This window comes from Peromyscus eremicus, chromosome 22 (assembly GCF_949786415.1).
Source record: "Peromyscus eremicus chromosome 22, PerEre_H2_v1, whole genome shotgun sequence".
Lineage (NCBI taxonomy): Eukaryota > Metazoa > Chordata > Mammalia > Rodentia > Cricetidae > Peromyscus > Peromyscus eremicus.
The window spans coordinates 5,425,917-5,449,565 of record NC_081437.1 but is presented as its reverse complement, the minus strand read 5'-3'; the positions used below and the strand labels follow the sequence as shown (position 1 = coordinate 5,449,565).

The 23,649-nt window shown below is 43.4% G+C and overlaps 1 protein-coding gene across 2 annotated transcripts in view; it reads right to left on the bottom strand.

Moving 5' to 3' along the window:
* Positions 1-23,649, bottom strand: part of Fshr (follicle stimulating hormone receptor) — a 181,873-nt gene that overhangs the window by 3,482 nt on the left and 154,742 nt on the right. For both annotated transcript variants that reach the window (XM_059248382.1, XM_059248383.1), the window contains 5 exons: positions 23,165-23,236; positions 20,910-20,987; positions 16,894-16,962; positions 16,710-16,784; positions 2,424-2,609 (listed from right to left, as the gene is read on the bottom strand). In XM_059248382.1, the coding sequence (XP_059104365.1) occupies positions 2,424-2,609; positions 16,710-16,784; positions 16,894-16,962; positions 20,910-20,987; positions 23,165-23,236 (480 nt within the window). The remainder of the gene's footprint in view (positions 1-2,423; positions 2,610-16,709; positions 16,785-16,893; positions 16,963-20,909; positions 20,988-23,164; positions 23,237-23,649) is intronic.

Below are 23,649 nucleotides of genomic sequence, written 5' to 3'. Positions count from 1 at the left end.
GAGGAGTTAGCACAGTGACAGTTTAAAAGTGGAACTTGAGGACTCCAGCCACTGATGGACAGATGCTAAGTGGATAGCACCAGAGAAAAACCCTGGAGCCTGGGCTCTGGAAGCAGGCAGAGCTGAAGTTTGGAAGCTTCATTTGGTCAATGCTGATCCAGTTATTCAGTAGCTCGGAGCCCCAGTTTCTGCCTTTGTCTGAAGGGAATCATGCTGAGAATGATGATTCACTCTGCAATGTTAGCAATAAGGGTGGAATGTGCTATTGTGTGCAGGAGGGAGTGCTAGGCTCCTCCAGCAGTGTGAAGACCAGCTGATGGTGCTCACCCGGTTCATGGTGGGCTCTAGGCCTGTGTGGGTATCTGGAAGCATGTGCCACGGCGCACCAGTTTCAAATACAGTTGTAAGAAAATGGCCTAAACACAAGGGAACTCAAAGGACAGAGGAGAAACAAAACAGAGCTAGGTGAGTATAGAAAATATCTGACTCATTCGAGGGGTGTGGTTGACCCAGCACTTCAACAGGAGTCCAGGAGGGCTGTTAGCCCAAACCCCGTGGCATCATGGGGCTTGTATTTATATTGTGGGTATTATTTCCCAACCAGGACCAGAAGCACAGTTTCATGAAACAGCTTAGAAGACGAATCTTATTACCAAACCTCTGTTCACATGATAGGTAACGAAATGACACTATGTTAGAAGAAGTTCTGCTATTATCTTCTAGACAGCACAGTCATTTTGTGTTTGTTGGTGGTGTGTGTGAATCTGTTGGGTGAAAAAATAAACAAACAAACAAACACCCCCAAACACCCACATTTGGGTACATGGTGAGAGACCTGGGGGCCCCATCTTTGGTGTACCCCTACAGGCCTTGATGAAAGCTATAACAGGGACCCAAAAGGACCAAGTGACCTGGAGGGATCAGAGAAAGCTTTATGGCATGCAGCACCTAAGGCAAATTTGAGGTTTCTGGTTGAGAGAGTCCTAAGGTTTGGTCCACATAACCAGGAGGTGGCAAGGTCAGAGGTCTCTTAGCAACAAAGTAAGAGTCTTTCCTGTGGTTCACAGGCTTAGGGCCATAGAGCACACCAGCAGCCACTCTTATGGGTGACCTTAATATTATTTGAGATTTCTCCTGAGGGTGCTCTATTGTAGGGTCTTTGCAGACAATCGGCTAGAAGAATTTTTGTCTGGAATATAAAGGGGCAAGCCATTTGCCTAGACCAAGGCCCTTAAGAGCTCTAGCTGTTGGGAATAAATTCTCCAGCGGTTGAGCCAATCTGTGTGATGTCTCTAAATCCGGGTAGTTTCCCAGTGAAGCTCACTAACTCTGAGGAGCAGCCCCCTTCCTGCTGGACCCTCATGCGGGTCTAGGTACTTTCCTCTACTTTGGAAGCATTGTACGGCACAGACTGTCTTGATGCTCTTTTTCTTGCCTTTCTTTTGACTTGAGCAAGTGAATTAGCCACTGCAGCGTGGTGCATATTAAAGGCTGGTTAACTGACGAGAGCGCATTAAACAGTAAAATAACCTGTCAGGGGCGCTGCCTCGGTGCTGATGCTGGGCTACTCCTGAAGGACGCCGGAAAGGCCTTGTTCAGCTGGGTAAGACTGCATGGAGCGGTTCCCGTTGGTGAGTTCAGGGGGAAATGAGAGGGCTGAGAACAGCTGACATTCAGTAACTTCCTCCCTCCAATAGACCCTTTTAATGTCTGGAGTGTATGGACTTTCTCTCCGAAACTGCCATGTCTCTCCCTTTCCAGATCCCGTCTAGGATTACCACAACCTTTCAGAGAGCCACCACCGGGTCCTGGCTCTGTTTTGGTTATCCCATTTAGGCGTGTGCCTCTGTAAAGGCCAACTTTTGTGCTCTCTGTGAGTTGCTGAAGTCTGGGGGTGGATCCGAGGGGCTTAGTGTGCTTGGGAGATGTTACAGGTGTGCACACACTTTCTGGAAGGCATTTTTGCTTCCCTCCTTCCCAGCAGACTTTGATATCAGTAGGACTGAGCATTTGCTTCTTTTATGGGACAGGACATTTATGAGGTATAGAGTTTGATACTGGAAAGACAAATCAATGTTGACACAAAGCAAAGGGGGTGCTTGGGGGGGGGCTAAGTATCAGTATGAGTCAGGGACCATGCTGGAAGTTTTTCATGCTTTCTTGTTTAATATTTGGTAGACTGTCCACCATGTGACTCAGCCTTTCCTCTGCGATCATTTTTCAAAGAACTCAAGAACCCAGCCTACTCTCACCCTCCACAAGACTGACTCTTTGATCCAGAAAATGCCTCAGGCCTCCCTTCAGTCAGAAACGCCCCCCCCCCCCCCCCCCCCCCGCCGTGTGTGGATTTTCACCAGTCTGTAGAGGTTCTCCACTTCGGGAAGGCCTTTGCCAGACACAGGGATGGACATAGAAGGACTCACATTTGCCGTCTCCAGTTTGCGAAAGCACAGCAGTGGCTGGGGTAGGTGAGGCTGGCCTCCACGAGAGTGACAAACTTTTCCAGACTAGGAAGCTTCTTTAAGCTGTACGTTGATCTGGCCTTCAGCTTCTTCAGATTTTCTAAGCCGTGGCTGGGCAGGGACTGGACCTTTGTCCTTGAGATGTCTCTATTAGGAGAAAAGGTAAAAATATACCACGATCACTTTGGGTCAAAGATTTTCTGCTTCCAGTCAATAGACAAGCTAGCAGATATTCTAGTAAGGTGAGTTTTATTTTTGTATGGGTGAGAAAGGAGACTCCAGCTTAGCAGCACACCTGGGCCAGGCCAGTCTTCAGCTTAAAAAGATGTGTGGCTTGCATAGGAGGAGTCCTGGTCCTATTGGTCCTGATGGGAGGATTTAGTTAACGGGCTGCCCTGATAACTGGACAGACCTGTGCATCCTGGCTGGTTTGGGGCTTAATCCTGCCTGGTGAGTAGAATCGTCATCTCTCTTCGGTAGTTGATTTGTGCCCGACCAAGATTAAGACCGTTTTCCTCCACCATGAGGGCAGCTATAAAAATCTCTCTGGTGAACTGTGCTAGAATCTGTGGCCTGAATCATAGAACAGGATGAGAAGGGAGCGTGCCACACAGGGAAGAGGATTCTGGCAGGCTCAGCCTCAGCTTCAATTCTAGGCGGCAGGTAGAGCTTGGCTTTCATGGCAGACTTATATGCATCTATAGCTTGCCCCTGTGCCTATTAGATCTGTGACCTTGGTCAAACTATGTGTTTTCTATGTCTCAATTTTCTCAGCTGTAAAGGGAGAGGATAGAAATCATAGTGATCCACAGTGAAGGAATACACAGGCAATACTCAATGCCTGGCAGTTATTAGGAGTAAACATCACACACATGCATGTCCGCACGTGCACATGCTCACTCACACAGAGGCCAGCTTGGTAAGAGTGTCTCTGGCTGAGTGAGCTAGTCGACGTTTGGTAGGAGCTGGTACAGTAGACTGGTTGCTATTCCTGGAAGCTCCTGAGATCCACACTAGTGATGGGGGTACCGTTCTGGTATCAACACTGGCAGCTGTAACCTTCAAAGCCAACATCAGCTGGTAAGGCCAAGGAGGTTTAAATGACACCATCTTGGCCCTGTAGAGACCGTGGCGTGGTTGTGAGTGGGTGCTCCTGATGGGGGCAGTATGGCTTGGATGGTTCCTTTCGGCATCTCCAGGGGACCCTTGGATGGACTTGAAGAAGAATCTTTTAATGCTGACTTTCTCTGTAAGTCAAAGCTGTAGGCACTCAGAGCAACAGAACTCGAAGTGTGACTACGTCTTTGCTGCCCCATATGTTCTCACAGGCGGGTGGAAATGGCATTCTCAAAAAATCCCCTCCTCCCTTCCATGCCATTCTCTTGCTCAACAGTTTATCATGGCTTCCTAGTGTCCAGTGAAACCTCCTTGACTGCTGTTCCCTTGTCACCCCTCTCTCCTAGACAAACTTAGGTCGTTTGTCTGTATATGATGTCACTCGGCTCTGTTTACCACTGGTCTTCCTCTTAATTCTTATAGAAATCGTGCTGACCAAGGCCTCCTCTGGGTTCCCACTGTCTTGACCCTTTAATTGTTTTGTGAAATGCTCTATTTTGCACTCCATTCTCCTTAATTTCTTTCTGATTTTTTTAATTTTATTCCTCTTCTGTCATTTGCACATTGGTATTTATCCAAACTTGTCCCTAGTCCCTCAGTTTCACACTATCGGGTGTGTGGCTATGGCTTCCAAATGTGTATGCCGGTTCAGAGCTCCAACAAGACACCCCCTTCTCCATTGGAGCCCATGGTTTTGATGATGTGCCTGAGCATCAAAACTGGATTCTTCTTGTAAACGTGTTCCTCTTATTCCCCATTTCAGCAGGTTTCTCCTGTACTCTTCCCCTGATATTCAGATAGAAACCTGGGAGTTATCATTGATTCTTCCCTCTTGTTTCCTTGGACACCAGTGTATCTTCTCAACTGGCTTTTAGTTTGCTTTCGTTACTTCGGTGAGGGTCACCAGAGTCTCTGTGTGGCCAGATGAAATGGACCATAACACTTCTTCCATGACCATCTATCTCCTCTTTCCAGTACAGTCTTCACACCATAACTTGAACGAAAATTTTAGAAGGCTAGACAGATTATGACCACAAATTCTTCAACAAGTTCCTGTGGTTCTTATGACAAAGGGTAAATCATTGGGTGTGTTATGCCTGTCCCCTGCCTGGTTTATATTGTGTCTATTCCATGCCCTTATCTGTGCTTTGCTCAGCATTGCAGGAGGGCTGACCCCTGCCAGGTCTGTTTTTCATACATCACCTTGTTAACTGTGGGTGAGAAGCCTGGGGGTTGGCAAGAGAGGTCTCCTCCTATTCCTTCTTACCTTAGGCAGCATCTGAATTACTTCTAGACATTAGGGAGCAGATCAGCTAAAGATCTAGTTCTTTAACTTTCTCTAGTTCTTTGGCTACAGGAAGTCTATTTGTCACTTACTCTTTGAGTCCTGGAATCAGAAGTGGCTATCTACTACTAATGATCTCCAGGCTATTGATCCCCTATTAGTCAGGTAGAAGCAGCAATTGCCTTTAGGTAGTACTTAACTATGATTTTTTTTTTTTTTTTTTTGAGACAAGGTTTCTCGGTGTAGCTTTGGAGCCTCTCCTGGAACTCACTCTGTAGACCAGGCTGGCCTTGAACTCACAGAGATCCACTTGCCTCTACCTCCCGTGTGCTGGAATTAAAGGAATGTACCACCACCACCTGGCTACTTAACTATGTTATGTGTTTCCCCTTGTCAATTAAATCAAATTTGCTTATTCCAATTCAAATCCTCTATACTTGCTGATCCTCACCACGCCCATTCTGTCATCACTGAGGGAAGGATGCTACGGTCTCCAGTTGTGATTCTGGATTTAAACGCTTCTTGTTTTGCTAATTTATGCTTTTATACTCTTGGTTATTTTTAACTCCATATAAATTTAGAGTTATTTTCCTCATGATTTTCTCCAGATCTACTATTATCTGCCTCTTAACTCTGAAACTTCTCTTATTTTCAAGGTCCTCCTGACCATCACCTGTTGGGACACCCGCGGACTCAGTACCTACAGTGTTCTTTTCTGTCTTCCCTTACACTGCACATGAGCCTGGCAAGCCTTGGGAGTCCAACCCTGTATTCCGGTTACTTCTCTGAGACCATCACCCTCATGGCAGCCTCTGCTTGGATGCCCACTTAATCAGCATCTCAAGCTTTAGACACCAAAAATTAAGCTCTTGATTTTTCAAAACAAACAAACAAACAAACAAACAACCAAACAACAACAAAACCCCTGCTCCACTTGCAGCAGGTTGGATGTTCCAACTTGTAGACAGATTTTGATGGCATTCTTGACTCTGTGTTTCAGATCCTGTATTCAAGCTTAGAAAGACTTCTTGGTACACTATGTATACAAACCTAACTGTTAACACTTCTCAGTCATTATTATCACTAGAAGGAACAAATCCAGGTGTTCCAGGTATGTTTTCTAGTCTTCATCTTCGAATTATAATTTCTCAGATCCGGGGTCCCTGTAGATTGCAGGTCTGGTGCATCAACTATTGCCCACTGAAGAGCCTTCACTCTGCTGCTAATGAGTCAGCTCTGCTGGCCTGCTCGCCATTTCTCCTCATTGTTTTAGAGCTTTTCAACTTCTGTGCTCTAGGAGATCTTTCGGTTATTTTTTTCCTTTTCTTTAGGCAAGCCTTCTTTTGAGCAGCTCTGCTACTGAAATAGGTGATCTATTCTCTATTCTCAAACTCCCATCCCCCTCTCCTTTGGGATCTTCCTTTTTCTTTCAAGTGTAGAAGAGGCGGAAGTGCAGGTACCTATTCTTTATGTTCAAAGATCTGTCCATGGAATAAGATGGAAGCATTAAAATTGATCAGGGACAATTTAAACTGGGCTACTAGTTATTTGTTAAGGACATTTCCCAAAAGCCAGCAATATAAAACCGAAGACCAGTTTTTTTCTTAGTTTTGCCTTCCTACTTGAGTTTAGAATATGTATGTAATTCAGATTAATTTTACATAGCTGATGAAACAAACTTTCATATTCCAAAGAATACTATCCTGTTACCTAATGTAGTTGCTGGTAGATTAAAGATTAATGCAAACTCTTTAACTGTCTTTCCATTAACCATCTATTTGCCCTTACCTGGAACCTGAGCTGAATTGTGAGGCTTTGAGGGAATAGAATATGAAAGTGTTGCTACTTGAGTTCTGGACACAGATTTTAAGAGCACCGTTAGCTTCTGAATTGGTTCTGTAGAGTCCTGTAGAGTCCTGTTAAAGAGCTCTCAACATTCAGTGGCAGCACATGTGTCTAACCTTTAGATGATGCCATATGACATTGTTGCCTACAAAGTTCACATGCAAAAACTACCCAACCAAGCTTCTAAAAAAAAAGTCACACAGAAAGTCTCATAATGTTTTAAGTAAATTTATAAACATTTCTATCAGCAGGGTCAAAGTAAGTAAGTCTTGTTCAGTGTTGTTTGAGACATAACTACACTACTATTCCCGTTTTTGCCCTGTTCTTCTGCACACACACACACACACACACACACACACACACACACAACTTTCCTGACTATGATTTGCTATGGGATGTCTTTCTGTATGCTGTGAATATGTGTTGCTCTGATTGGTTAATAAATAAAGCTGTATTGGCTAAGGCAGCTTAGAGGCAGGCAGGAAACACAAGCAGATAGACAGGAAGAGAAAGGCAGAGTCTGGAAGGAGACACCAGCCAGTTGCCCAAGGAGCAAGATGCGAGCAGACCGGTAAAGACATGGAACATGTGGTAAAATATAGATTATAGAAATGGGTTAAGTTCTAAGAGCTAGCTTATACTTTTGGTTGTGAGCCTAGCCTTTAATGGCTGAGCCATCTCTCCAGCCCAAGAGCTAGCTTATGAAAAGCCTGCCACAGGCCATGAAATTGGTAATTAATATAAGCCTCTGAATGATTATATTATAAGTGGCTGAGGGACCATGGAGCTGGGCAGGACTGGAGAAACCTTCCTACTACATTTGGCTTCCCAACATGGGGCAAGAGTTTCCACCTAAAACCTGAGAAAGCTTTAAAAAAAAGATTCTAAAATGGAGCTAAAAACAGCTTCCTAGTTTTGTCTCTCAGGCAAGCTGTGAGCTACAGTATGGAAGGTTTGCCGCAGTGTGTGGGCTTGACCTGCATCATGGCAGATTCCCACCATGGTACACAGAGGTGTCTCCAAGCCGTGCAGTATGCTGAGTGCTGGATTTAGCCTTTGCTAGTACAGACAAAAAAAAAAATGTTTCTGGGCTACATGCTGCTTTCATAGAAGAATAGACCCACTGCCTCCCAGAGTCAGCGGACAGCATGGCTCCCAGAGCTGGTGGTGAATTGTCTCCACCATGTTGAAAAGCTGAGATGGGTGGTGTCAGCAGCCAAGGCTGCTGCTTCAGTACTAACCACTGCAGTTTAAAGCAATAGATTCAACAATAAGGCAGATTCAGATGGAGTGAGACTTTAAATGGTATACAGTGTGTGTAAAAATGTATGTAGGTTTGGAAGAGAGTGGAAAATGAATATAGACGTTATATAAAGAAATAGTTATAAAAAATAAAGTCTTTAAAGAGACAGTAAAGGTAATATAAAAAATAAGCCCTATAAAGATGGGAATCACACTGAGAGCCTGGATTATATTGTCTTTGGGATTTTTAACTGCAGAGAGACATTTGATTATAAAAGCTACTAAGTTAAACCAATATGTATATTTTAAAGGTATCTTGATTTCAAAATTTGTGTCTAAGGATACTTTACTTTGCAAAAGAGGTTCTGCTTTTGTTTCTATAGAAGATGAGAATCTGTGGATTATTTCTAGGCTAATATGGTTTGATCAGCCAAGACCTCCTGAGAGGTCTCCAGATGATTCAACATCGAAAACAGCTTCAAAGCAACTGGCTGAGACAATGCAGCCTCACAGACTACTCTAGTCAGTACTTGACCATAATTCTTAATTTTCTCAGAATTCCCATAAGATTACCAGCGCCCTCTATCAGCAGGAAGTAGTATGAGAAGCTCTGCCCAAATTCCCAAAATATTATTTATGAATATTTATTTTTATTTAAAGCACATTGATTATAAATGCAATCTCTTTCTAAAGAAGAAAAGGGGATATTATAGATATGATAGGATAAAGAGTAACAACTTGCCGGGCGGTGGTGGCGCATGCCTTTAATCCCAGCACTCGGGATGCAGAGCCAGGCGGATCTCTGTGAGTTCGAGGCCAGCCTGGGCTACCAAGTGAGTCCCAGGAAAGGCACAAAGCTACACAGAGAAACCCTGTCTCGAAAAACCAAAAAAAAAAAAAAAAAAAAGAGTAACAACTTGTTTAAAATGTTTTATATTGCTATGGATTTTAGTTTATTGATACAAATTAAAAGTTAATTTTGTTATACTGTATATATATTTCTACTCTTGTTCAAGGTATGTTTATGCACCTCTCTTGAAATTGTAATGTACAATTAAGAAATACAGATTAATAATTAGTCATCTATGATAAACTTACAGTCATGTTATTTAAGTTTTCTAGATATAGCTATATTTCAGATAGATAGGTAATCTTCAAACACTTCAAAGACCTACAGAATACAGCATTTAAAACATTTTAAGAACTTAGACTTTTCTGAACAATGAGACATGTTTGCTCCTGGCAGCACCAATTATTTCAAGGAGGAGATGGGCATTGAAGAAACTCATCATGGAGTTTGCTTTCTTTGTGGCAAAAAGTTAGCCACTGGGCAAAAAGTGCCCTTGTGTCAACTGATTGAGAGTATGTTGTATAAACTGGACATGCAGGACCCATAAGAAAGTGACCACTGGACTTTGTAAGATGAAATGGTCCTTCAGATTCCAGCTTTGCAGAAGAGACTGCCAGCCAGACATTCTACAGGACACAGAGAGAAGTGATTGAGAGACTCTAGGCCTATGGGCTGAAGATGGATGCCCCAATGTTGCAGAGGAACTTTGGATGACTGTCCAGGCAGGCAGCTGTCTCTGCCATTTCCAGAGTTTTGGAAATTGCTTACAATGCATTTCCTGTTTATTTGGGTAATATTCTTTCCTTCTGAGGCCTTTGATGTAGTTGAAAACTAGATAGTTATAATTTTCCTTGGTTATGATAAAAGATAAATTAGGTATGAAACTTTAGACTCACGAATATAGGACAGATAGAGTATTTTCTTTAAATTTGCCAAATATAAATAAACTAGATATTGTAACTGTAATCCTTTCTTGATAACTGTTTTGTTATATATAATTTTACCAGATTAAAGTTAAAACCTTCCTTTTTGAAAAAAAAGAAAAGGGGAAGTGCTATGGGATGTCTTTCTGTATGTTGTGAATATGTGTTGCTCTGATTGGTTAATAAATAAAGCTGTATTGGCCTATGGCAAGGCAGCTTAGAGGCAGGCAGGAAATACAAGCAGATAGACTAGAAGAGAAAGGCAGAGTCTGGAAGGAGCCACCAGCCAGACACAGAGAAAGCAAGATGTCAAGGTAGAACTGAGAAAAAGTAACAAGCCATGTGGCTAAACATAAATTAAAAGTTATGGGTTAAGTGTAAGAGCTAGTCAGTAATAAGCCTGAGCTAATGGCCAAGCAGTTGTAATTAATATAAGCTTCTGAGTGATTATTTTATAAAAGGCTGCAGGACTGTGGGTGAGAGATTTGTCCTGACTGTGGACCAGGTGGGACACAGGAAATCTTACAGCTACAATGATTTTTCCAGGTAACTTAGAAATATGATGTTTGATTTTATAATTCCTTTATAAAAAATGCTTTTCACTTCTCCATGGCAAATATCTATGGAATGTAATAGAACAGAAGCCGGTTATTCATGTCTTTATGAAATAGGTGATTGTGACTGAATTAGCTCATTTTAGCTCTTAATCTGGAATGGAGGGATACCCAGTGAGCTGGGAAAGCAATATTTCCAAGCATCTATGGGATATTCCAGAAGATTGCACTTGAATCAGTAGAGTGTAAGGGGAGATTTGCCTCAATCAATGTGTGTGGGCTTCATCCAGTTGGCTGGTTTCCTGGCTTGAGCAAAGAAAGGAAAGATAAATTCACACTGCCTCTCTCTTCTGGAACTAGCTTATCTTTCTTTTCCTACCCTCACCCCCCCACACAGCAAAAGACCAGGTTCACCAGCCTTTGGACTTGTAACAGTAATTCCTTGGGCTCTCTGATCTTTGACTGAGGACTCTAATTTGGACCATGCTACACCACCATATTTCCTGGTCCTCCCTGCTGCTGATGGCCTATAGTGGACTTCTGAGCTTTCACATTCACATGAACTAACTCCCTTGATGAATCTCATCTCATGTATCTCTACATTTGTCTATGTCATAGGTTATGTGTCTCTGGAGAATTGTGATTAATGCAATCACTACATGCTTAGTGACATTTTGGTTAGTATTTCACGATAGCTCAGAATACAAAGCAAAACACAATGAGGGCCATTCTGGGCAATCATGTTTTAAAGAGTACAGGGAATCATGGGATAGGATTAGAACTCTGAGCTTTGAAAACCAGACAGAAATTTAGAATTTCTAAAGATGGAAAAATGACTCACTGAAATCTGGAGTTTTTTAGTCTCGAGTACCTGGAGACTTACACACATTATGTATTCAATAAATTGTATATTAAATAAACTGTAAAGAAAGGGGATTTCAGACAGAAAGGACATAGAGTGACTATTATAAATTCAGGCCTGGATTGAAGAACTCTGTCTTTTCACACTGTTACATCACTGGTCACTGCTATCCAGTATGGTGGCCCATACCTACAATCTCAGTAGTAGAGTGGCTGAATCAGGAGTACTCCTAGAATTTCACAGTAGCCTGAGTTACACAGTGAGCTCCAGGCCAGCCTAGGCTACAGTGTAAGACATGTTTCAAAACTCCAACCCGAAACCAGAGTCATGGTGTTACAATTAGCAATCTGTTCTGTTACCAAAGCCTATGTTGAAGATTTCCCAGCATGGTTATTGAACTAACAGGTAGCATCTGTCCCTCCACCAAGTACTCCAGGGTAGGCACTGTTTCGGTTCAACTCTCTCTGTTCCTTACACCTAGCCTAGTGTTGGACACACAGTAGGAGATCCTCTATTGAATCCTCAATGAGTACCTGAGAATGTTCAACTCTGCCCTTGTTCCTGGTGGCTGGACAGGGTGGCAGGAGCTGTGGGCTGGTTTGTCTAATCCTTGTCTTTTAGTCTGGTTGGGTTGAATGACCATAGTTTTTCATTTTAAAGTATCATTTTGATTAGTATTTCAACACATGCTATATTTTGACAATGAATGGTCTTGAAATTTTAGATCCTTCCAAGTACCCACAGAGACACCACAGCCTCATGGCTGGGTCCCCAGAGACTTAGTCATCCTCAATTGTTTCAACATTGTTGGGATTCTTGGTGTTGAATTACAGAGTGGCAAGGGAGAGAGCAATTGGTACCGACACCGAGGCAGGACAGGCAGGAGTTAAATGGTGCCCCATGCCCCTTTAATAAAGTCTGTTAGAGCCACTGCCACAAATTTGATGTCAACAATTTCTATTTTTCCCAGCAAAGATGTTATTACAGGTCAATCATTTCCATAAGTGAGAGCACATTTCTGGTGTATTCTACATTGACAGATGGCTAGAAGACCGCTCTTTCATGATCCCAGGTGGGATAAAAAGGCAATTTACTATCTATAGGACTGTGGGTACACTGGTAATGGAAGAGAATCATTCTTATACAAATAACTCAGTGTTTGAATCTGAACTATCAAATGAATCTGAGCTATAGCCAAATCAATTTGATAAACCATCAGAATATGATTGTACTGGCTCCAGCCTGCAAAGGCAATACATTAAATTTTCCCCACAGGAAACTCTTTCCCAAGGAAACAGCAATTGCTTGATTGCTTTAAAAAAAAGAGAGAGAGAAAGAAAGCTCAAGTGAGTTAAGAATATCAGGTGAAAACTTAGATGGCTGCTGATGTTCAAGGTCAAGATTTATAAGAGGGATTGAGGCTGCTGTGCCTTTGAAATGTGATGGAGCTTGTCAGCACACCCCCGGCTTCCTACACTCTTTCCTCTTCGCAATCAAACAGCCTAGACTGTGTTCCGAGACTCACTGTTCTTCACGTAGCTAGAAATTTCACCTTCAGGAAAAAGCAGCCAACGGTTTGGATGAACTCTCCCAATTCCCTTAGAAGCTTTTGGACTTATCTGCTAGAGATAAAGGAAAAGGCTTTGGGAGAGGAAGACCCACCATAGCGGAGACTGAGCAAGGCTTTTTCGGTTCTCAACACTAGCTCTAAAGCAGGGATGTTTAGAGTGCTTCTGGGTCTACCTGCATCAGCACTGTTGGGGGACATTGTTAGAGATACCAGTTCTTAAGGTCTGGCCCTGAGATGCTGAACCACATCCTTCCCTGCTTTTGAGCCAGGGTCTCCTGTGACTCAGGCTGGCCTCCAACTTGCTATGCAGCCAGGGATGAACTTGAACTTCTGATCCTTTTGCCTCTATGTCCTCCTTCTATTTCAGCCCTGGTTCAGCAATTACAAATGTGTAGCACCATGCCCGATCTCATGGGGTGCTGGGGGTCAATACCCGGGGCTTTGTACCTGGTAGACAAGCACTCTACTAACTAATCTATTCCCAGAGTTAATGAATCAAACATTTTTAGGGTGCAAATTTTCAATCTGTGGTTTAAAAAGCCTCCAGATGGTTGCAATGCTCAATCATATTTAGAAATCCCACTGCAGCTCAGTTGAAAACCGCTCACAGCTGCCCTAGGCTGACTTACATAGTCTGGCTCCTTCCCAGGGTCAACTACACTCGACGACTGCTTATGTAGAGGCATGCTTCCTTGCTGTATTGCAGTAGAGCTTGGAGGACCCATCTTCATTCTAGGGCTCCCTGTGGGATCCACTGACCTGTTAGAGATGCTTTGCCAGTCAGTTACCGACGCAGCCAGATTGGGCTTCCTTCCACCGGGTACTCCCCATCTACCCAGAGAGCACTTTGTAGCGACCCTCCTGGATTCAGAAGCCTGTAGCACTCTTCTTTGAGGTGGGAATTGGGTATCTGACCCAAGACACAGCTCAGGCTGTGGCCTGAGCAGCAGCTGCTGTGCTGTGGGCCGTCTGTGCATAACCCTGTTTCTACTCACTTGTTTAAAGCACTGGAGGAAGCTGGCCATCCAAACAAGGAGCCCACTGGGCAGGTTTAATTGACTTGCTGCACAACACTGCAGAAGTAGGAAATAAGATAGGCTGTCATCTGCCAGAATCCAAATTATCAGGCAGAGAGGCCTGAAGGACATTCGGAATAACCTGAATGCCCCAGAAAGGGAGGCTCCAAGTTAAAGTGATAACTTGTCCTTGAAGGGACAGAAGGAAATTAGCAGTTACATGCTGGGTTCTTACACGCATATCCTCGTGCATTGACACAACAGGATATGTGGAATATTATTCTTGCTTAATGCCATTTGGGGGGTGCTTTTTGGGACAAGGCCTCACTCTGTAGCTCAGGCTGGCCCCAAACTTACTATGTAGCCAACCTAGGCTAACTACAGCTCATGGCAATCCTCCTGTTCCTGCCTCCAGAGTTCTGGGATTATAGGTGTGCCACCACACCAGGCTTCCCGACCATTTTGAGTCCATCAAAGTGTTTTTGAGTTCCCTTGAATTTTCTACAAACATTGCTCCCTTTGTCCTGTGCATCTACGTTACAGCAGCACCGGGGATGGAAACAGGCCTGTAAGGACCCTGCGGAGTTGTGTTTGCTGGTGCCTTCTCTCCGGCCTGTGTTCGCGGCAGGCATGGACAGGAGACTTGTATTTTGTGATCTCTGTTAAATTCCGAGGAGACACATTGTCAGTGCCTGGCCCGGATCCTGCTTATGCAACTTCAGCACATGGTCATCTGTGCCATGTTTCTGTATCACTGACCTGTGTTCCCTTTTACTTTAGTTGGACACCAGTTGTTGGGGGGCTGGTGACTAATTTTCAGATGTCTTAGTAGATATATTTATGGTACGCACACATGGAGATGTGAGAAGTCAAGGCTGGTTTATGCCTTCTATCTAAAGTACGACCTTCAGTGGGCCACTTCCCTCTTCCGGTCCTGGGTGTCTCAGCTGGATAATGAGCCAGCTGTGGGTCATATCCAATGCTACATTTGCAGGTGTGTACAGTAGGTTATGGCTCTAGAGATCTGACAGGTTGCATATTGAAAGCATATCCCACCACTGACATGTTCTGTCAAGAACAGCTAGCAGTCCCCATGTAAGAACATCCAAGGCATTCAGGACTAGTAGCTAAGTGAAGTGGACAAACTTCTACCCATCCACAGAGCATCAGAAGTACTTTGTCAGAGTCCACTTGTTCTCCAAGAACTCTCAGAACAGAAAACATTAAACATTATGGGTTCCGAATACTTCATGTACTTGAGCTCTTAGACCACATTCCTGGTACTCTCCACTGTGTCCTACATTGTACTTCAAACCAAATATAATAATCTGATTTATTAAGCTATATGATTATTACCTGATTTCCCTTCCATGAAAATATAATGTCCTTGGGATGAAGAACTCTTGGTGTCCTGTAGTACACCAGGGTAGTGCTCTGTTAAATACCACCAGCAAAAGATATTCATCCATGCATACACATGCATATGGACATATCTGTGGATATATACCTTTAAATCTCGGACAGTAACAAGAAATAGATACCACAGGTTTTCCTGCTTTTTAGATGAGGCGGCTGAGACTTACAGAGGGAAAGGACCTAGTTTTCACCAGGGCTGTCTGCTCTGACACTTCTGCTTTGGCAAGGCCATGCTTCCTGTGTGTGCTCATGGTGCCTGTTGCCACTCAGGCACTTTGGATTAATGTTTGAACTTCCTCAAGATGATAAATCTATCTTAACACATACTTTCTTTTCTTCAAAAGGGAGAGCTTCTTTCATAATGACAGCATACCCCTTGTCATCAATAACAAACATTTGTGGAGTTACTGTTCTGCTGCCATAGAGAACAGGATTCTGGAAGTACAAGGATTCTATCACAGAAGAGAGCACAAGCCATTTGTGAAGGTGAAAGCGACGGACGTTGGCGGATGGTAAGGGGGTAGGTAAATGACTATGCGCGGGAGCCTCAGTGACCGGTAAATAAGAGGACAGGAGTGTGGCTACCAGATGTCTGCACAGAACTTAGACCGGGGGTGGGGGGGCTGGGGGGGTCGCCTTAGGTGTGGTAGAGGTATGTTTATTTGTTCTTTAGCCTTCCTACACCTCTTTTCTTCTTTTTAAGTGGCTTTCTTACTGAGGAATATTCTTTAGTTAATTCAATGGATCTTGCGTAGAGTCCAGGAAAACACATTAACAAATATCTTTGGTAATTGTGATACAGAGTCCCCATGCGCTCCCCGCCCACACAGTTAATGGGAGTCACAGGGGGGAAGCTACCGTTGGCTGAGGTCTTTAGAAAGACTTGGACTGGAGGCAGGACTTAGAAGATCCTCAGTGACGGGGGCATGGATAAGAAAAGGGCAGAGCCACTTTTGATGCAGGTTAGGGGTGGGGAAGTGCTGGTGGGCAAGATGTTCTGATGCAGCAAATGAGGCACTGATGCATCCCACTGGATCTGGGAAGAAGATCCAAAAATAATGTGTACATACATCTCACTGCACTGAAGACGTGTAGATATGTATCCTGGGTCCTGAGCATAAGGTAGAAGAATCAAGTTTTCCATGTCACAGGAGAGACAAGGAACCGAGTGACTGGTGTGTGTCGTGAGTCAGACAGTTTGTTTTGAAATCCCTTCTATAAAAGTTGCATTACCGTTGAGCGAGTTGGTTGACTCCTCCAGGTAATCCAGTTTTTCTCTGTTCAAAATGGCAATAACAGCTCTTACCCCAGAGGGTTTTGTAAGGATTGAGAGCACATTTTAACCTCTTAGAATACTGGCACTTGAGACATGCTCATTACATGTTATTATTGTTGCCACTTTATTTAAAGTCATACTAGAGATAACCCTAAATTGTCCCCACACATCTTTGCAGGTATTGTAGATCAAAATTGACCTTGTTTGCCTCCCCTTCTTTAAGCTGGACTAAGTTGACTTCTAATTTATATAAACTGAGCTCTTCTGCATGGAAACAGACGAAGTTACTCACAAAATGACTGGCCCGGAGGCTCCCCGGAAAACATCATTAGGCAATTCTTCCAAATTATTGTTATCGCTTAGATTCCTGGGGATGGAGTTGGAGAAAGAATAAGAAAAAGAAAGCCACATAAATATCCCTGTTGTAAGAGCCATTTCCCTCTAAATGGCCTGGAAGAGCAGCCAGGGCTACTTACAGCTCATCTAGCTGGGTTCCGTTGAATGCACAGTTGTGTATTTCTTGAATCCCATTCTTATTCAGCCATCTGAAATAAAAGCCCATTAAAAACTTAATACTGTCAGACGCAGACAATACAGGGGGTTTGTAATTGGAAACACTGGGGCAAGGTCAGACAGCACAGTTAGTGCCATAAATAAGATGCAACCCTTAGGCCCAGGAAAGGGAGGGAAGGGAGGCTGGGGCTGGTTTACTGCTCTGGAACCTTTAGTAAGTTCTGAAGTTTGTATTATGTCTGCATATTATCTATTCACAGGAATAACAGATTCACAGAGAAGAATGAATAAATGGAATTTAGTTTTTTTGTTGTTGTTGTTTGTTTTTTAAAGGCACAGTCTCTGGATACTATACTTAAAAGATCTTTGCACACTCTGTCCAGGTATGGAGAAAATTGTATAGGAAGATCAAAGCTCTCCCCTGTCTTGAAGGATGGAAATCTTAATTATTGAGCAAATATTTCTAAGACAGAGAAAGAACATTTTATGTCACCTTTCTCTAAGGCTTTATGCTTTTCACCCATGCTCACCCACCGCGGCAGGCCTGGCTGTCATCAAAAAAATGATCTAATTAAGTTGTCAGACAACCTGAACATCTCCAGTGACCCGTGGGGCCCTGGTTATTGGAGGTTTGTGGAGGTGGCTCCGGGTTAAGGAAGAAAAGAAGAGAAATTAATTACAGCAACTGTGGGCTATAGCAGTTTGAGCGTGTGTGTGTGTGTGTGTGTGTGTGTGTGTGTGTGCGTGTGTGTGTGTCTGTGTGTGTGTGTGTCTGTGGCTAAGCTTTGGGGGAGGTGGGATTGGTGTACAAAGTTGTGCTCATTGTACTAAGATGCTGAGAAGCAGGTTTGCTTGGGCAGGGGTGTCTCAGGCCACCTTGGGCCATTGGCTCTGCCCTGTTCTCTTCATGAGTGGACTTTCAAACAAAAACAATTCCCCAAGGTCAGGAGTGGCCCACCTTTGAGACTCTGGCCATGTGCCCTTGTTTGCTTACAGCTTCTTTCCCTGCTGGGTTTGGTGGGTTTACTTAGAGCACTGTGCTGAGAGCTGGCCCAGAGAAACTACTTGGGGACTCCAGAAATTTCTTGGGCTGTGATGAGCAGCTAGAAGATGTTTTTAAAAAAAATCACAGACTAACAACTGTGTGTTTTTTTCTGGCCTCTTCCTGAAATCCAATGAGCTAAAAAACCTAGAGAGAAGAAAAGTAAATCTTTTCGACCATCAGCCAACAGGTAGCTTCTTGTGACAAAGGGGTGGCTGTGCACCCCATCTTGCTCCCCAACCCCCATTCTCTACCTTCACTACCCCAGAAGGTCTCTACCAGAAACATTTAGATTGCAGATACATCAGCCTGTCCAGGGTGGTGACAGTCACTGAGGCAGCAGCCTCTAACCTGTGGGATGTTTATCCCTGGGGTTTTAACACCAACCACAAGTGTCAACGAACTTTCTCTACTTTATGGACCAAGAGGCAAGGTGAAAGATGTCATTTGCTTTAAAATGCTGCCACAAATGTTACTGAACAATTACAAAATATAGTAATTAAATAAAATTATTTTTTTCCTTTTTAATATATGTCAATTATAAATGCCAGTCTTAGCTTCAAGCTGGATTTGGCCTGTGTACTTTAGTTGACTGATCCTGCATCTTTGCCCAAGACTCTGAAGGCCTGTATAGGCTCTACCTACTTGTCTGTAGATTAGATAACTAATCTTTCCTGTACAAATTGCCCTATGAAAAAGTATTGACATAATGAAGTAATATATAGACTACAATAATTATGGTATTCAAAGAAGTATATTGTCTTTATCGTTTTCTTGATTAGAAGGTCACAACATGAAGGAGAGTATGGCTATTTTATGTCAATGGTATATCATCACACAATATCAAATTATGTCAAAACCCCTTTCCCTTGGCTTCATATTATTAGGCTGTTGGACTCTACTAATATGGAGAAACCAACAACTATAAAGTGTATTCCCAATCTATTTCTCTGGTTCTTTTGTGGTAGACTCAAGGTCTTGATGATGCTAGACATGTTCTCTATCTCTGGGATAGATCCTCAGCCATTTATAAATATAACAGATATATTTAAATATGCATGTCTTTAAAATTTGAGATAAGTTGCTTCTGCTTGATATCACCCTGCAATCCAGGCAGGCTTGAACTCACAACCTTCCTGTCCTAGACTCCTAAGTAGCTGAGATTATAGGCCTGTATCACTAGGCCTGGTTCATAGTTTCTTAAGTCAAGGAGCGCTTGCTTTAAAATCCAGTGATAATGATGGTGTTTGTGATGATGATGAGAATCACAACCGTCTGTGAGGTTGTCCTGCTGAAGAAAATCCCTCAGAAAAATCCTGGGTCCTGTGTCATCCCTAGAGTCAAAATGGTATGCTCACTCAGTGGAGACTTCTCTTGTAAGCATGAGGCCTTGTCCATTAAAACTCATGAAGGATGGGCAAGCTAGATGGGAGCCAACTAAGGAAGAATGAAAACAAGAATGATACAATCCTCTCCTGAGGCCACAGAACGCTGGGAACAGTGGCCCCAAACAGAACCTTATTTCTGGTCTCCCGAAGTAGGCCATTCTTCTGGAAGGCCATCATTAAGTCCTTTCCCCAGTAGCCTCTCTGCTTTTTGTGACAGAGGTGGATGAGAAAGGGCTCAAAGGCCATAGAAAAATGTGTTTTTATTGCTCATTTTTTTCAAGTCAGTTGCCAAGGGCCTGATAATCTTAGGATTTTAGAAAAAAATAAATATGTACATTTGTCTTTAGAGTAGGACTTCTGAAGTTTTGAAGCTGTGATAAAGTAGAGAGCTTTTCAGTGCTCAGCACCAGTTTGCTATATTTTCCCCGAGTGCACTGGATGGCTCTCCTAGGAGAAAACATCTCTGTATTAAAAGTATCCTGACAAAGAACAACCGGAGACTTACAGCTGTGTTGAGTAGGAGTCTTCTGACTCCATTATCTATGGATTAAGGAGCAGACGACATAAGAAAATAGATGCTGTCCTCACAAATGTGAATTTATCTCTCAGAGACACGTCTGGAAAATGTTGACTCTCAAGAGAAAGGTATCCTCTCTTGAAAGTGTGTTGCTGAGCTCTGGGGAGTCACACAGTGCCCATAAACAAAGTGGCGAAGAATCAGTATCTGTGTAGCTTTTACTGCTTTAGGAGAGATACACACAGCAAAGTCCGTTTACAAAACAAAATCACGAGAAATCACGGTAGAAAGTGAACCCATAGCAATTTATCAAACAGGAAGATGGAACTCTTTTCTCACAGGTGTAATCGCAATCAGTGATTCTCCAGCTGTCACTCAGAGCATCCGAGTGGCAAGGATTCTGTGAACACTTGGGACGTTCACGATACCTCGTTTTCTGACTATCCTGAGGAGAGGGTGGACTGCCATGCCAGCTACTAACTGGATTAGAAGGCCACTCATTGACGACACTGAGTGCATTCAAAAACTTTTCCAGAATTCAGACAGATTAACTCAAGCTCATTAGCAAGTGTGATTATTCCAAGCAAAGAAGACCATCATTGTGAGCTCAGCATGGGCCCGAATGGGAGCTGCTTCCTGTGATTATGAGGAAGAAGGCCTATCTCCAGAGTCCACCTCCTTCCCCATCATTCTCTTTAGGCAACAGAAGCCTTGCCAGGCAGTAATGAGCTTTATTGACACACAAGCTATTCTGTCCTTTGGAGCAGATGCTGCATCACGGGAGACCATCATTCAAAGAGCAATTTTAAATACTTGAATCACACTACAGAATCATGAATTATTAACATGACTCCATGTTGCGATTCTGAGATATAAAAATGAGAGCAAAGCACAGGAGCCATAGAATGATTTAGATGGTGAAATGCCAATGTTATTACACAAACAGACAAAGGCATAGGCCGTTATGAGGAAACCGGAGATCAATAAGCAGATACTCAAGGGCTAGGCCATTGGGTTTCCCCTCTTACTTACAGAATCACGCTTTCAAAGCTCAGCCCCATGAAGGAATTCCTGGCAATGGTGTGGATGTTGATGTTATCTTGAACGTCTCTAAGAAGAAAGAGCAGACAAATTAGACATTTGTGTGGCCTCCACCTGGGTAACCTCTGCACATTCAGTTTGCCGCACCAAATGAACTGCAGCTGCAACAACACTTCGATAGAATTTTTGTTCAGAGGACAAGAGCTCCAAGTTTGAGCAACAAATAGCCTGTTTATCTGTCGTGTGTCAGTTCTTCTCGAAGACGAAATTGCACACCCGTAGAACCTCTTCTCTTTGGAGGATTCCTTAGAGGGGGTCACTGTGTTGAGGCGCTCTTCAATACAGTTCTTTTTTAGCTTCTTTTCCACAGGGGGTCTCCGCTCAGTAGGCCAGACCCAGGAACTGACCTGTTCCTTATAGACCGCCCACTCTATTCATTTTGTGTGTCTCCTCCTTTCTCATCCGTCTAGCACTTTCTTTGTATGTGTGTATGTAGGCCAGAGGACAGCCTCAGGTCATTCCTCAGGTCATAGCACCCGCCTACTTCTTGAGACACCATCTGCCACTGGCCTTGAACTAGCCTAGCAGTATAGGCCAGCTGGTCAGCAAATCTCCAGTGTCCTGCCTCTACCTCCTTCGTGCCGGACGACAGACATGGCGGTGCATGCTTGGCTTTTTAAAAGCAGGGATTTGGGGTGGTCAAGCTAAGGCCCTCCTGGTTATAAGTCAGTCACTTATATCTGAGTTATCCCTCAGGTCCTTTTCCTTTCTCTTACATATTGTTTTATTTTTCCATCAATTTTTTCTTGAGCCACATAAAAAATTTCTTACTGACTTTTTTCTTCTCACGTTAAAGGAGAGAGAATTTTTTCTGTCTGTTTTACTTATCCTCCCCTCAGACTGACCTATTAGGTCTGGTGAACATGTAACAGCAGAAGTGCTAACAACTGGAAACAACTCAAGAGGTCTGGAGGACTCCCTTTGTCCTCCATCCTCAGCTCCTTACACCCTCCTGCCCATTGCCCTTGGGACCTATCTGCTCAGATTCTTACAAGTTGACTATTGGAAAAAAAGTTCTTCCTTCCTTCCTTCCTTCCTTCCTTCCTTCCTTCCTTCCTTCCTTCCTTCCTTCCTTCCTTCCTTCCTTCTCCTTCCTTCCTCCCCCTTCCCCCTCATCTCTCTTTCTGTGCTGGGAATAAACCCTGATACTCATGCCTACTAGACAAATACTCTACCATGAGCTCTGTCTTAGCTTCACACACTGCCTTTTCTCCTCCTCTTTTTTTTTTTTTAATTTTTATTTTGCAATAAAATTCAGTTCTACATATCAGCCACGGATTCCCTTGTTCTCCCCCCTCCCGCCCCCCTCACCTTCCCCCCAGCCCGCCCCCCATTCCCATCTCCTCCAGGGCAAAGCCTTCCCCGCAGACTGAGATCAACCTGGTAGACTCAGTCCAGGTAGGTCCAGTCCCCTCCTCCCAGGCCGAGCCAAGTGGCCCTGCATAGGCCCCAGGTTTCAAACAGCCGACTCATGCAATGAGCACAGGACCCGGTCCCACTGCCTGGATGCCTCCCAAACAGATCAGGCCAATCAACTGTCTCACCCACTCAGAGGGCCTGATCCAGTATCTCTGGGAGTCCAATTAGCAAGAATGAGGAGGGTTTATATGAGCAAGAATTGTTGAGACCAAGGTTGGATAAAGCACAGGGACAAATAGCCAACGGAAACACATGAAATATGAAGCAATGGCTGAGGGGTCACCAACTGGATCAGGCCCTCTCCTCCTCTTTTAAACTACAGGTTTCATAGAAAAAGGGAAAATAGTTGTTACTAATCTTTAGTAAGACTCTCCCAGGCAGGGAAATATAGGGACTCTAGGAGTGAGGGGAAATGATGGAGGAATATGGGGAGCTGCGGGGATCTCACTGTATGATTTGGTTCTAAGGCTGTTTATTGATAATTCTTGGTGCAGAGTCTGTTAACTTCATTCAGATGGGACTTTGCCAGCCCAGCTTCTGTTTGTCTTCCTCCCTCTGCTCACCCAGAGCCAGGAGTTTGGAGGATGCACTATTCGATGGATGTTAGGGATCCAGAAGGCCACATTAAGTCCAAGGCCCAGGACCAACCAACCGTTTATTCAAACTTGGGAAAGTGAACCAAGGCAATCTTTTTCTCTTTGTAAGTCTGTTATCTCAGGCATTTGTTAGATGGAGGGCTGATTGACATCCTGTCAATCAAAACTTACAATAGAACCTTTTGAAGAGACTGAATCTTATGAACTACTGGCAAGTGCTTAATGCCTGTGTTGGATATTAACCTAGAGAGAGAAAGAGAGAGAGACAAAGTGAGAGTGAGGGGACGTGAAACTGTAATGTAAACATTTGTCAGAGCCCGAACCTTCCAAATGCAAAATACAAATTGTAGACTGTCAGAAAAACCTGTTAGAGTACGCCAATATATCTAAATTATACTTTTATTATCTACTTTATGTTTTAAGACTCTAAACAGGATCTATTCAGTGTTGATTCCTTGGAGCAAAGAAATTTACAATTTTTTTTACAAGGTGGAGATGTCCTATTGTCATTCACATACTGTTTTATTTTTGAACATTGATAAATTAGCACTATTCAGAAGTAACTTACAATGAGATAACCAAATTTCCCAAGTTACCCCAGTTTCCAGCCTTGGTATACTTGATGAAGAACTAGCATTTCCCCTTTCAAAGAAGTT